The sequence below is a fragment of the Pistacia vera genome, unplaced genomic scaffold (genome assembly GCF_008641045.1).
Source record: "Pistacia vera cultivar Batoury unplaced genomic scaffold, PisVer_v2 Contig87, whole genome shotgun sequence".
NCBI classification, from domain to species: Eukaryota; Viridiplantae; Streptophyta; class Magnoliopsida; order Sapindales; family Anacardiaceae; genus Pistacia; species Pistacia vera.
In genome coordinates this window covers 343,753-359,372 of record NW_022196745.1, presented here as the reverse complement: position 1 = coordinate 359,372, position 15,620 = coordinate 343,753, and the positions used below count along the sequence as shown (strand labels likewise).

Genomic DNA, 15,620 nt, shown 5'->3' with positions numbered 1-15,620 from the left:
TCCTGACATAGCCATAATGCGTCGAAATTCCCCTCAAATTTCTCTGTTGGCCGACGCCGGTGAAGTTGTCTATGAATCCTGTTAGACTCCTGCGCCGTTGGCATCGGGGTGGTATTCCTCTTTTGGCGCACGATAATGGTGCTGGAATACAGTAAAACAGAAGGAAGAATCCCATACGTCAGTGGCATGCGTCGACCAATCCAATTCCCTGGAAAACATTTCTAGACGCCGCATGGAAGCATTGGTGCTGGAGGGGTGGACGGTATTATCAAGATGATAGAATTGCTGGATTGGTAATCAAAAAGAAAAAGAAAAGAAAATTCGTAAGGCCAATTTAATGGTGGGCTTTGGCAGTAACAAAATCTTAAAACTCTATGGTCACCCTCTGCTCTCCTATGCTATATTTCATAAGAGTAATGCTATAGTCATCGGAAGTAGTGCACTGAATGACGTAACGAAATCCTGACTATCGATTAATATTAAGTTATAATTAATCGACGGTTAGAATTATGCCACGTTATTTGGTGTATAAATTTGGTGCTCTACTCCCAACGTCTCTATTATTTTCCTTTTCACAAAGGAGGTAGGATTAGTAGGACAAAAGTCAGTGTCTGCCCCAAACCTGAAGACTGTCAATGGAATGTTCTTTGTATCGGGGAGTTGGAAAGTTTGACACTAAAAGGTGTTTTTGTGGCTGTTGGAGGGTAAAAGCATGCAGAATAAGATCCTGACACGTGTCTTCAAAGTAAGCCATCATTGCGACACCTGGCTACCTTTTAAAAGAAGAAGCTTCGAAGAGAAGGAAATGAGCTGCCCACCCAAAGACAGGTGCCCACGTGCATAGAGAAAACTAAACCAATAAGGATGTAAGTTGATGCCCTTTCCACGTGTCTAATCTATAAAGCTAACAGTGCGGCTTCACATGTCCAATTGTACGTAAATTACTGGCGCCAAAGATTACCTCCAAAATATTATAAATAGGGGATTCTCACCCCCGAACCAAAGATATATACAAAATCTCTTTTATTACAAAAGCATTATAACACTAGTTTCTAAAAGCAAATTCTTCTTGTAAACACATAAATAAGATAACCGTGAACACATGAATTGCTTACTGCTTCTCCACTTTAAAAACACTCTTGTCCATCTCTTTATTTAGCTATTATATTTCTTGTTTATTTTCATGCAATATCCTGCTATTTCTCGATCATACTTGCTATTTCTCGATCTTGCATAATCTTCTCTGCAAACATTCCAAAGGGTTACGTGTATCTCGTTAATTGGTGCAAAAACCGTATCAACATTCCCTGAGTGGTACTCCTACACAACAGAGAAGAAGAAGTGATAGAGGAGTGGAAGCTGGTGCTTCCAAGGTCAATGTGAGCGGCCCAAGGACTATCACCACTTTTGCCGAGTCTACTGATGTCGAAGGCGAAAGTAGCCAAAGGCAGGGCGATGTTGGCCCTTCTACTAGTGGGGAAGACAAGCAACAACCTCACCACCCCCCTGCTCCAGGTTCTTTTACGCCGACAACACTTTTGGGGGTGAAGTTTGAACAAATAAGGGCTCAATATAACCGGTGGCTATGTTTTAATTGGTTTGGCAAAGATTAATCCAGAAAGAGTTAAAGTTGTTTGTTGTGGATTATAGAAATTTTATTTTCTATTATGGTGATTGTGGAGCTAGGGATAGAGGGTGAAGTTGTATACAATAAATGGGGAGATGATAATTTGTTGGCTTCTGGTGGAGAAACCAAATCAATCCTGTATCTGAGTAGTGAAAGTGGGAGGTTGGAGTGGGTTTGATTTGAGGTGGAGTGAGATTGATTGTGGCTGTGATGGAAGTGAAGTTTGAGGGGTGGTTATGGAGGATGGAGAGAGGGGCTGTTAGGGCTGTAAAGGTGGAGATGGTGGAGTGACGTTGGCAAAGTAGATGAGGTGTGGGCGGTGGTGTTGGTGGTGGTAAGGGTGCAGGTGAAAAGAAAAGAAAAGATAAAATTAATTATAAAAATAAAATAATTAAAATTGAAAAGAGAGATTTTGTAAAATTAATTATAAAAATAAAATTACTATATTGTTCTTTTTCAAACAGATTTTATTAACAGATTTGGACAGATTCAAACTTTTCGGTACAAAATTGTCTTCAACACTTAGTTTGGGTGGGAACAATGTTCTGAAGACCAGACCAAACCGATCGATCCGATCGGTGATCGGTGCCCTCTCTAGTTCGAGTTATCAATTTTAGCTTTTCACAAAATCCATAACCTGACCATCTGCGAACGAGGGGCTACCAGTTTTCTTTATTTCATTTTAAAATTTGGGAGACCCTGAAAAATAATTTTCTGGTTTCACCCTGGATCGGGTTCTTTTATTAGAGGAATATAAAAATACTAGACAACCTCTTTAAATTAAAAAATTACTAAAATACTTGAATTCTATCAAGGGACCTAAATGTGGTATTTTTGATTTTATGGGGTCATAGGAATTATTAGTTACTGAAGTGTTTTCTTATTCTAGTGGACGACTTGGGTCTTCATCTTCTTCTCTCATAAGAGCTTTGGATTTTCTTCCTATTCAATCAAACGCATGGATTCATTTTTCAAGGCAGCAGTGAAGGCAACGTCGAACCCTTCAGCGGCAACCATCAAAATCTTGAACAAGTAGTAACACACTTAAGACACCATTGATGTCAAAATCAAGTGCCAAAGAGCAATGGCGTCCACCATATTCGTTGATCAAATACTCACCAGATGCCCATCACTCTCATTGCAAGTCAAGCCAATGGCGATACTCCCTTCACGTTGCAGCTAAATGCGGGAATCGACTATGGTGGAAGTTCTTTTTAGGCATTCAAAGGCTCAACCTGGAACCTCACAGAGTGGCGGGTTGAATCCTGTGTGGGAGATGTTGAAGATGACTAATAAGGAAGAAAACGCAGCGTTGCATGAGGCAGTGCAGTATGGAAGCTTGGAAGTGGTGAAGGTTTTAACGAGAGAAGGTGATCCTGATTTTTCTTACTCTGCTATAGTTATGGGAAACCCCACTTTACCTTGCTGCAGCTAGAGGATCTCCGGAGATGGTGGTTGCAATATTAGGAAGCTGCAGAGCGGTGGCCCACGAAGGACCCGGTGGAAAGACAGCTTTGCACGCGGCAGCCATGAGCAGAAATTCTGGTGAGTTTATCTGGTTCAAATTGTTATCATCAAATATTATAGCAAAAGAGAGGAAGATGAATTTCAGAGAAAATTGTTGTGTTGTGCCTTGAAACAATCTGTTGAGTAGGTAATGCTCTGATCATGGATCAATTTGCAAGTTTTTTTTGAGAAGGAATCGATTGAAACCTAGTAATCGTTCATCGACAATCTAGCAGGCAAAATAAGTTGGACTAGATTACACAAGGAATCAAAATGGTAATGAGAGTGGAAGATGAGATTCCTTAAAAAAATATTTAGTCCAAGAAATTTCAGCAGCCTAGATTAGCCAGCCGTTATACTTTTATTGGTCGCCTGACAAGATACATAGGCGTAGGAAGTGGTTGAATTCATTCAGTGGAAACATAATGAGTCAGAAAGTTTATTATGTTTTGTCTAAATGAGATGCAAGGTTGTAGATAGTCGAGGTTAAATAGTTTGATTTTGTGTGAAATGTAATTAATCCGGGTTTGAGGGATTTAAGTAAGCATAGATTTAATCCTCGGATCTCTTACTCTAATACAAGAGATCAACCCAATTACACGGTTCTCGTCCCTTGTGGATGGATGTGTATATGCAATCGCCTGCAGAAAATTTGTTCACCATCCTATTTAACGTTATTGTACATGTTTATATGTTTTTAAGAAGCCCAAGGCTGTATTCCAATTTTTATATCCAAGTAATATGACATTATTGATTAGTTAGTTTATGTAAATATGAAATGAGATCTCGTAGGATATCATCACTTGGGAGATGATAACTGATATACAAATTGGGATGTATAATATTATTTATTATTATGTTGCCTTTTTGTCTCAGGAACCGCGAGAGAAATACTAGAGAAAAAAAAGTGTTTGACAAAAGAAAGGACCAATATGGGTGGACTCCACTTCATTATGCTGCATATTACAATCTTACTTTAAATACAGAAGTCTTATTAGAATTTGATGAATCTGCTGCATCATACCTGACAAGGATCGTAAAATGACACCTCTTCATGTGGCTAGCAGTCAAGGGTGTCTAAAGGTAATAGAAAAAATTCTTCTTCTCCACAATGTTATGAACTGGTGGATAATAGAGGTTGGAATTTCCTTCACTTGCTATGTGAGTTTGCATGAAAAAGATGTGGATGTTCTCCAACAAAATCCACTAGTTAGGAGTCTTACATCATAAGGATGCCAAGGGGAACACTCTCCATGTTCTTGCAGCTTCAAAACGAAATTATTCATTCGAGCTCAACAGTTCAACTTGAAGCATAAAAGCAGCCTTGGGTTATCAATAGGCAAAATATAGTGTCGAACAATATTGAGCTATGGCTTTAGAGCTTGAGTAATAGTCAGTGTCTTCACTAAGTATTAGCACATAGAATCATTCTCTAATGCAAACATCCACATTTTTTCAAAATCCAGATCACATACTGATATGGTAAAAGAAAACGGATTATGAGAAAATCGATGGTATGCATTTGAGGATTTTTGTTAATATATATGTATGCAATGCAATGTTATGACTTGAAATTGTAATTTTTCCTTGATTTAATTAATTTAATTACTTACTGTTTTTTTTAATTGATTACTGATCCAAAACAGCAAGAAATTCAAGCATTGACCCAAGAGGTTTGCAATGGACAACGTCCAAGAGGTGTTATCTGTAGTAGCAGAGAACCCCTCAGTGAAGATTTACTTGGAGTGGAGAAAGCAAGAGAACCGATTTGGTAGTGGCTGCGTCATAGCAACAGTAACCTTCGCGGCAGGTTTCACCAGCCTGGTGGTTACCAAAGCGAAAAAGGTCAGGATCAAGGTACTGCAATCCTAAGTAGAAAGTCAGCTTTTCAATTTTTTATGAGCGGATTCCATCGCCATGAGCCTCTCGTTTCTTCTGTCTTTATTCACTTTGTCATGTCGTTAAAGTTTCTCCAAAACTTAGTGTCTCTTCTTTATGCACATTACCTTACGTGTTTGCCATGGTAGAATGGTGTTTGCTTTCATTAGTGGACTTGGGCTGTTTGCCACCTCTGTGGGGCTTGGTATGCCATATGTTTTTTGCTTAAACCCCATCCCCTTGTTCAGCCTTAGCCATGAGGGAGAAAGAAGCCAACGACGAGGCGAGGAAACAAAAGTTACTTAACATGTAGAAGATAGTGCCAGCAAATTTTTGTCTTTGTGTTACAGTAAATTGTGTTTTTTTTTCTTTTTATCTTCAGTGTCAGATAGTGCCAGTAATCCTTTACTAAACGAGGTTTGTATTTTTAAATATAAAATGGTGGTAAGATTACTACTTATTGCGCCTCTATCTACGATTATATATGTTACCAATTATTACAGTATAACATATAAATCCTTCAAATTTGTGCAACCCCACATGTTTACTATGTCAATATCATTTAATTAGATATAACCAGTATCAATATTAAAATTTAATATATTATCGTCAAATATATGTACTAAAAATCGCTATGGTATCGTTACAATTAGTAACATAAATATGATCAAATTTGAAAGTAGATTATAATTGTTTCGTTACTAGCAATTTTGGACAATTTTATAATTTCTTGATATATAATTGATTGGTGTCATTATTTGAAAATAGAACGAGAGCCAGCAGTTAACTTAATGCAGAAACACCCATAAGTAATTCTATATTACTCTTTGTTCTTTGATTTTTGAGTCAACCTCGTGGCCTAAATCAATAAAAGAACGATTCAACGATTAGTGGTATACACCTTCAATCGGCTCAGACTGATTCATGAACAAACCTTCAATCAGCTTAAACTAATTCATGAACTTACACCATCAATCGGCTCAAACTGATTAAGAAACTTACATCTTTAATTAGCTCAGACCGATTTATGAGCATACACCTCCAATCGACTCAGACCAATTCATCAACCTACACCTTCAATCAACCTAGACCGATTCTTAAACTCACACCTTCAGTTGGCTCAAACCGATTCATTGATCATACCTTCAATCGGCTCAGACCAATTCATCGACTTGCACTGCCAATCGACCTAAACTGACCTAACAACTCACGCAAATGTACACTTCGGTCAGTCTAGCTGACCAGAAATGTAACAACTACTGTAAGCTAATACAATGCATGCATAATAACAATAGAAAATGGGGCCCACAAAACTTCTTTTCATATAAGTCATATGTCTTTTATACATAAAGAGTATTGTTTACAAAAAGTCATTTTTGAAAGACAAAACAGGGAAAACAGTGTAGCTATTGCTCCTCGCTTGCCGATGCCCTCCGACTGCCTCACTTAGAACCTGCATCCACAAAGGAAAAATAACGGGGTGAGCACAAAATAAGCTCAGTAAGTAAAACCTCTATCGTCTATCCCCGTATGTATTACTCTTAATTCTTTCCTTACACTGTTTTTGTTTCTATTTCTAAACGTCATGGCCTCATCTTACCGGAGGTACGGCTGGTGGCGTTCAACAGCACCATCTCACTCCCCATGACTATCGGGTGGAATTCACACAGTACCACCCCGTTCTTAGAACTACCGAGTGGGGATCATGAAGCACTTACTCGGTTTCGTAACTATGGGTGGAGACCACAGCACCTACCCATTCCTCTGACTTGGTAACGATCACAAGCATTAACCGTCTCTAATCACTATCGGGTGATGATCACAAAGCATCAACCCACTTCTAATAAACGTCGGATGATGATCACAAAGCTCAACCCCTTCCTAATAACTACTGGTGTGTGGTCACAAAGCATCCACCAATTTCTAATACTTATCGGGTGATGATACAAAGCATCAACCCATTTCTAATGGCTATTCGGGTGGTGATCACAAAGCATCAACCTGATTCTCATAACTATCGGGTGATGATCAAAAGCATCAACCATCTTACTACTCTTCTCATTCACTCTATTCTAGCATTTTTTCATTCTCTCTACCTTTAGAGTAGTTGCATCCACCAAGTTCTCTACTCATAGAGTAATGTATACACAAAGTTTCCTACTCTTTCTTAGGTCACTTTTCAATGCACAATTAGTGCCTATGGATGTGTTCTCCACTAATGCACTTATGAAATGCCACATGCAATGTGCAAGAATTAAGGTTCACTACTCATACTCAAACCTCTATTAGGTATTTCATCAAACAACTCAAGTGCATAATAAAACTCTACTATACCAATGATTCTAAATCTCTCTCTAACCATCCAAAATGGGGAGAAACCTCCTTACATAGCCACATAACCTGCCAAAGAAACACACTTCCAAAGGGTTCCATAATACCCTCTCATTCCATCTCAAACTACCTTTCCACCCAAACTCACTTCTTATATTTGAAAGGTAAAACAATCACAAGGCACTAGAAATCTCTATTTAAGCCTCAATAACATGGCTATAACATGTATATAACACACATACATAAGTGCTATCCAAAACCTAATCAAGAAAATTCCCAAATCTCAACTTGGGGTGGGGTTACTTACCTTGTTATGGAGAGATTTCACTAACTCTTCCTTTCACTTGGTTTGCTTGACTTTTCTCTACTCTTAAACAAAAGAACAAAAACCCTCAAAACTCCAATATATACCAAAAACTCACAAAGCTTCACAACCAAAGTAAGAATCCTTACCTTAGGATACCTTAGGTTGATTTTCTACCCCAAATCACTTCAAAAGCCCTTTAAAACTCCTTGATCAAAAGAAAGAGAAATGAGAGGAAGCAAGAGAGGAAAGTGGCGTTGGAGAAGAAGAATGAGGGGTTTGCAATGTCTTAACCTTTTAATGAAATTTATACACAAGCATTCCCATTTTGCCCTTATCTTCTTTGGGAATTCTATCTATATCTTTGATTCATTACAAAACACACCCCATATGCAACATATCTCCATGAAAATTCCTTACATTACTCCCCACTTTTCCTGCTAATTAGGGGTAGAATGGTCAAATTGCCCTTAGGGAAGAGAATATCTAAAACTTAACAAACATTTGGTCGGACTGTCCCCGCGGCGAGGAAGCTTCTGTCGCCGCGGCGAAACTGTCCAGAATGTTTCCCCGCGGCTTCAACACCTCTTCGCCACGGTGAAGATTCTTCTTGCCCGGCGAAGCTTGACACACTGAACTTCTTCTATTTTCAACCAATTTCAAGGCAAGATTAACACAACACCAATCAAAGGCAACCAAACAATATTACCAAGAAACCAACTCAAATAAGCAAAAGAAGAAACAATAACTACGTACCTCAAGTGGGGCGTTACAAGAAACAACTCAAGACTTACATATCCACGACCCACTGACATGCCCCCACGACATTGACAACTCAGCCACTTGGCCTCACCCACATCAAAACAAGTAGTCGATTTAACCCACACATTTACAAGCAACCCATGGTTCAGACGGCTCTCATCAGTCGAGAACAAGAACGAATTGGCCAGCTTGCTTATGGAAGTTGCGTTTGAATAGGTCGACACAGAAGTCGGGATACTGAAAGGAAGTAAGGATGACCCAGCCCTAGGATAGGTGCCGACTTGGTGGAGTCACAACCACATCCTCCACTTTTTCTCCTTCTGGCAAAGAATCCCTTTTCGCTTCTCGCGACGACTCACGATAGACTCACTCACGTTCGGAATGGTCAAATTCTTCATAAGCTTTTCTGCAATCATAAATTCCTCCACAGTTAGGGGGTTAGCCTTGATTTACTGGAAAAAATATGATTGCGGTAGCAGATGAGCAGCACACTCCAAGTTACTTCAGTGAAGGGAAGGGGTACCTTGCTGAATCGCACCAACTTCGGCCTAAAGATGACTCGTCCTCAAGTTCGCCTCCTCCCACACGACCTGCCAATCCTTTGCGCCTTTGGAATAATAAGAATCTTTTGGTTTGCACGTCAAGTCGTCCCCTTCTGCCTAGCATGGTTGAATTCAAGATCTGCAAAGAAGAAACACAACAAAGCTTTAGTAATCGAAGCATGAATAAAGACAAATTTTTCACCAGTCACTTGCCCGGTGTAAGGAATCTTGCCCTGGCCTCTCTCCCTAAAGACTGTTCAGCCTCAAAAAGAAAAAAACGTCATTCCAATTTTTATCACTCGACCGAAGGTCAGTCACGAGGTGAGCCCTATCGTGCCGTGATTGATCAGATATTGGCCTTATCCTTGTCTTTTTCTTTGAAAAATATGGGATAACAGCCGTGCAGCTCGAACACACTTGAGTCCACACATAGAGGTCTTCTAAAGCATCAACAAACTCCACCCATTTGGCATAAGCCGGTCGGCATAACATGAAATGGTTCAAGACCCCTAGACAAGAGGAGGGATATAAAGCCTACGCCGTACAGAAACATTCTCATAGGTGCTCACCCAACCTTTTGCCTCCAGTTGACACTTTCGTATGACTTTGGCACCCTAATTTTGATAGACTATGGGATATGGTACATTGTCCTGACGCCATGCACTCTTCTATAATAAGGGCGGATAGTCTCTACTTAATATCCTGCTACCAGGTTGACTCGGGTCGTTCTCGGAAAACTGCTGGTGAAGGGCAAACTCTCAGAATCATAAACTTCATTGGAGTCTTCCCAACATCCCTTGCCTATGCGACTCACCATCACTCGGGATGGCCATACTTAGCCTAGGGCCGACCACTTTCACCCCTGGGTATACCTACTGGAATGCTTCACTCTCTGGCATCATCACCATCGTTGGGGCATTCTCATACTTATTCCCAACTTCCGTCTCCACCCCACTCAAGTTGCTCGACTCTGACCGCAACATTGAACTCTTTGTCCACTCGACCTTGGCAACTGACCGACTTTCAATTCCAAGTCAAACTCTGTTCCAGAAGACCCACTTGCCAGAGCTACCGATCGATTGGTTCTCAAATTAGTTTAACTCTCCAACCTCCAAGTAACTTTCAGCTCGGTCTGGGCGATGAATACCTGCTTCCTTAGGACACCAGTGTAGATCCCTACCACTCGGTTGGAGACTGGGCGACCAAGTAACCAGCCTTACCAAAAACCACGCTTTTCAATCGAAGTACTGCACTCGACCCGGTCAAGCAGACTGAGACGAGCCAAATAGGAAACCAGCGTAAACTGATTTCATCTTCTACCTTCCCCAAACCTAGAATCTTTGAACCTAAACGAAAATTTTCATGTTTTCTTATTCACCCCAAACTTCAAACTAAACAAACAGTCGCCACGAATTTACCCCACCCCAAAATGAAGAAACACACACTTCCCGTTTTTTCAAAACCTTTCAAAAAGTAAAGGAAACTTACCAAATCCCACTTAATGTCTCCAAAAATACTACACAAACAAAGAGAAGAAGAAAGAAACACAAAGCAGTGCAAAAAACTAGTGTTACCATGAAAATGGCTGGAATCCACGAAAGAATGTCCATCGCTTTGAAAAAACTTGAAAGAGGAAGAAAATGCAAAGAAAGAGAAATGAGAGATGAAATGAAGATGCACAGTTCCTCCTCGATTTTATGGACAAAGGCTTGCAAAAGAGACATGTGGTGGCTGTATTGGTTATGGAACAAAGGCTTTCGTTTTTCGCCCAAATTGAGGAGCAATCTCCACTACACACGTGTAGCGAATCCGCAAGCACTCAAAAGACGTGACTACATGCACACCCCCACTTAATCGCTCAGCCAACCCGACCGAGTAGGCGTGTTAGCATAAAAGTTATTCATTTCCTACAGACAAGCAAACACATTCTATCACTTCACACCCATTTAGTCGGCCCTCCTGACCAAACAGAATGATCAGAAGTATTACCCCGACCCTTAGGTCGTCACAAACCTCGCAATAAGTTACAAAGCACCCAGTTACTCGGTTTGCTTGACCAAACGAGCCAATCGCAAGTGGGAAAGTGTGCATACACCTTTTTGTTTGATTTGACTACTCAGCTAAGGCACCACCACTAGAATGACCTAACGCATTCCACTCAGCTCAATATACCGAGTAAGCAAACCTTCATGGAATAACTCGCATCTCTCGCTCGACTCGATACATTGGGTGAGAACAATTTGTAGGACGTTTCACAAATCTTCTCCCCTCGACTCGATCTAAGATAATCACACTTCATGGGATAGCTCGCATGCCCTTCACTTGGCTCGTTACACCGAGTTAGGATACCTCATAGGACAGCTCGCACACGCACTCACTCACTTGGCTTGTTACATTGAGTGAGGACACCTTTATGGGACAGCTCGCACCCATTCACTCGGCTCGAATGCCAAGTGAAGACACCTCATGGGACGTTTGCATTCTTCCCACTCGGTGCGACTACCGAGTGAGGATACCTCTAGCATATTTTTCCATGCTTCCCTCGATCCGATGATCGGGCGCGTATCTCAAGGTCAACTCCACTCCCTCACTGGGTCAGATACGCCGAGTGAAAGCACGACGTGTTTCACTTCCACCGCTCAGCCTGGTGTACCGAACGCACACCTATAACAAACGCTATGCTATTCATTACCGCGAATAGTGGAGAGCACGTTCATATGTTAAGCCAGTGGTCGCGAAGGTTCTAGGTACACCTCCACGCAACGTCCACTCTCTAAGCTAAGCACTCCTTAACTAAAGAGTTTTTTTTTTTTTTTTTTTTTTTTTTCGGGGGGAACTATTAGGGCCAAAAAAGTCCCAAAGACGAAGACACCTTCAACAAAGCTCGAAGATGGGCCCAATTCCGATTGGGCTCAACAGGGTTTGCATGTCAGGTCTGTTCGGTAAACCTACCCAATTGCTCACCATTTGGACCCAATCAGTAATTTAGGCTCATTGCCATTATCTGGCCCAAGCCCTTGTCCTAGACCACTCTCTAGTTAGGATCTACTCGAAGCCTAGGGTCACATTTACCCCGGTATTACCCAACTCTATTGAAGAGTCCATCATACCCTAATTGTTTAAGATTGTGGTCTTAGACCCGTTGAGACTCTCTTTCCCCACTAAGGTAAGGGAACCAAAGGTTCTTTCTTTTCACGAAACCTCAACTCCAAGGATCACAGTCCTACTAGGATTTGAGATCTACAATCACTATTTAAATAAAGGCCAACCCTTTCACAAGGGACAAACATTACACCTTCAGACCCCGCAATTCTCGCTCCGAGAATTTCGCATCACAGTCGTAGTTATAGTCTCAACTAGACTTTTGGTAACCTTCTCTCTCCCTAACCCTCACTAAATTAGCCTCATTTGGCCTTGTGACTTGAATGTCAGAGTGCCTATGGCAAACACACCTAGTGTTTCCCGTTCCCATCACGCTTGTTTTCTTGCGTGTACAGATACAACAGATTAATAGTGGCCTTAACCACAGGATCAGTCCCATTTTCGTAAAGGTAGATTTTTTTTTGCGTCTACAATAAGATAATAAGCCACTGTAGTTAAATAATTGATTTGTATTTAAATAAATAAAATAAAAACAACTAAAAGGATTTACTATCCATTTTAATAATATGTTTAATATTCTTATAAGATTATCTAAAAGAATTTTGTTAGATAAAACATGAATTTAATAGCATCAGTCTTACATCACGAACAAATTCTTGTTGGTGAAGATTTAGAAAGAATGGCTTCTAGATGATTATGTATAAACTTGTTATTTAATCTAATCCCCATACTACGTATTGATTCGTATATTCGATGGAGATAGGGATTCTTTAAAGGCCGAAAGAAATCTTTCTTAAAGACACTTTTTACCCAAAAATTTGAAAACGATAATTACCCATTTTTCGTCTAAATCTGAAGGGGCTGTTTGGTTGGGGGTTATCTCCTGATGAGTAATGCATCTATTACTTTACTATTATATTGGTTGTCAAGTAATATACGATTCCGATAATCTTTCAAAACCAAGTAATCATTGTTAGTTATTGAGTGGTAATCAGAATACCACCATTTTTTTTGATATTCTGAGATTATTGGTAATCTTATTCTTGTTACAATTTTACCCCTTATTAATAAATTTTAGGACAATATGCCCCTGTGATCTAAACAATTTACAAGAATTTTATGGACAATTTTAGCCTTATACTAAATATTTGTAAGACAGAATTACCTTTGTACTTCAACCAAATTACTAGATCTAGCCATCCCAGCACCCAGAGGATTGCTTGCGTTGGCCACCATCGTTGGTGGCCACCGTAAGCACAACGGCACACGACCAACTGGATAGGTTGGCCATGCGTGGTGAGGCCGTTTCTTCAAATTTGTGGCTGTTTAACAACTAAAGATGTGGCCGTGAAAATGCTAGATTTATCATTTCTAAATGACCTTGGCGCACGACCAACTAGATTCGGCCATTGTACGCCGTCTATGCGACGGCCGACAGTGGGTGGCTGGGGTGTTTTTGTTAAGTTTTAAATATTTTTATTATTGGGGTGCTGTAGCTAAATTTGAAATGTTAGGGTTAAATAAAAATATAAATTAATTGTAATATTAAAACATAAGGACATTTAATAATCTAACCCTAAAATGTAATATACCCACCAATTTATTCCTCCAAACCGAACATATCATATAACAATACTCTCCAATTTATATTTATCTAACCAAACATAATTTAATGAGATTCCGAGTAATCTTCAAAGTTATCTTTTTTATATTAATATAACATTCTTAGTAAATAACGCTCCCTGAATCAAATGCCTTTAGCAAACTGGATCCAAATCTGTTTATTTTCCACAGTCAAGATCAAGTAATGTATGTCTTAGTATATGTGGATGATATACTCTTGACAGGAAATACTCCACAGCTGATTCAAGACACTGTCCAGAAGCTTAACACTCAATTTGCTTTGAAAATTCTTGGCTCTTTAAAATACTTTTTGGGTTTTGAGGTTACCCGAGATGCATCTGGTCTTTACATGAATCAAGAAAAGTATGCAAAGGACATTCTCATGAAAACCAAAATGGTTGATTGCAAACCATGTTCTACTCCAATGGCAGTTGGCTCTAAACTCACCCCTGATGACAGTGATCCATTTGACAATCCTGCTCTTTACCGCAGTACCATTGGAGCCTTGCAATATCTTATCCTATCCAGACCAGACATTGCTTATTCAATTAACAAACTGAGCCAGTTTTTAAAGGCACCAACACAGCTCCACTGGCAGGCTTGTAAGAGGCTTCTGAGATATATTAAAGGAACTTCTAATTATGGAGTTCACTTCACTAAAAGTCACATGTTTCAGCTGGAGTGTTTCACTAATGCTGATTGGGCCAGCAGCTTGCATGACAGAAGATCAACCAGTGGCTGCTGTGTGTTCCTTGGATCCAACTTAATTCAGTGGTTTTCTAGAAAACAAAGAGTTATTGCTATGTCATCTACTGAAGCAGAGTATCGAGCTCTTGCACAAGGATCAACTGAGATTGTCTGGTTTTGCAGTCTGTTCACTAAGCTTGGACTACATTATGGTATTCCTATCATTTGGTGTGACAACCAGAGTGCTGGTTCCTTAGCCTCAAATCATGTGTTTCATGGCAGGACAAAACACATTGAGCTTGATGCTCATTATCTGGGAAATCAAGTTATTGACAACAAACTGAAAGTTCAGTATGTTCCTACTGAATTTCAGAAGGCAGATGTTCTTGCTAAAGCATTGCCAGCTTCCAAGTTTGTAACATTTCGAGATGTCAAAGCTACTCCATCAGTCTCATCAATCTACTGCAGATGTTCTGTGTTACTTTTGCAGGGTTAAAAATCATGTTGTTCTGGAGTTTAGTCTTGAAGGTTGACCATTTGTTTAATGGTTGTTGAAGCTGTCAGCTTGTGCTTTCAGAAGTGTTGAGTGTTAATTTCAGAAGTTCAGATTAAGTACTGGAGTTTGCAAGGTTAAAAATCATGTTGTTCTTGAGTTTAGTTTTGAAGGTTGACCATTTGTTTAATGGTTGTTGAAGTTGTCACTGTTTAATGTTTGTTGAAGCTGTCAGCTTGTGCTTTCAGAAGTGTTGAGTGTTATTTTTTTTGCTGGTTGGTGAAGTTTGCTTTGAAGTTTGAATCTACTGAATTTGCTGAGTTGAAGCTGGTTTTGGAGGTTTCAGAAGTGTTGAGTATTGCTTTTAATAGTTGGTGATATTCTGTTTTTGGGTTTCAGTTGAAGTTGTTTGATGTTTCAGAAGAGTTGAATGTTGAATTTTGCTGAAGCATTGAATGTTGAGTTGAAGATGACTTGAAGTTTTAGTAGTGCAGAATTGGAAGATTGTTGCAGTGTCTGTGTGCTAGTTTAGTACTACGTATGCTGTTGCATTGTCAGTTTGGCTGCTGATTGTTCTATTGAAAATATTGTTGCTGTTGAAAGCTGTCAGCTTGTGCTGCTAGTTCTGATGATTCAGTGCTAATCTTGATGGTTGATTCCATGTTGCAGTAATGGAGATTAGTACTGTGATTGTTGGTTTTTTTTGCTGGGTTTAATGATCCTGTGCTCCTTGAGTACTAAAATCTCAGTTGTCAAAACAACTAG

General features: G+C 39.8%; 1 protein-coding gene across 1 annotated transcript; it reads left to right on the top strand.

Annotated features, from left to right (window-relative positions):
• Positions 1-2,825: 2,825 nt before the first annotated feature.
• LOC116119027 (uncharacterized mitochondrial protein AtMg00810-like) lies at positions 2,826-14,858 on the top strand. Its single transcript, XM_031404983.1, has 3 exons — positions 2,826-2,981; positions 3,028-3,172; positions 13,900-14,858. Exons 1-3 carry the CDS (start codon positions 2,826-2,828, stop codon positions 14,856-14,858), a joined length of 1,260 nt encoding a protein of 419 aa, XP_031260843.1.
• The last annotated feature ends 762 nt before the right edge of the window (positions 14,859-15,620 follow it).

Bases quoted from the DNA above. Each gene is read 5' to 3' on its own strand.
- LOC116119027 (XM_031404983.1), top strand. From the start codon at position 2,826: ATGGTGGAAGTTCTTTTTAGGCATTCAAAGGCTCAACCTGGAACCTCA. The intron at 2,982-3,027 runs GTTTTAACGAGA...ACTCTGCTATAG, and splicing joins GAAGCTTGGAAGTGGTGAAG to TTATGGGAAACCCCACTTTA. The intron at 3,173-13,899 runs GTGAGTTTATCT...TACTCTTGACAG, and splicing joins AGCCATGAGCAGAAATTCTG to GAAATACTCCACAGCTGATT.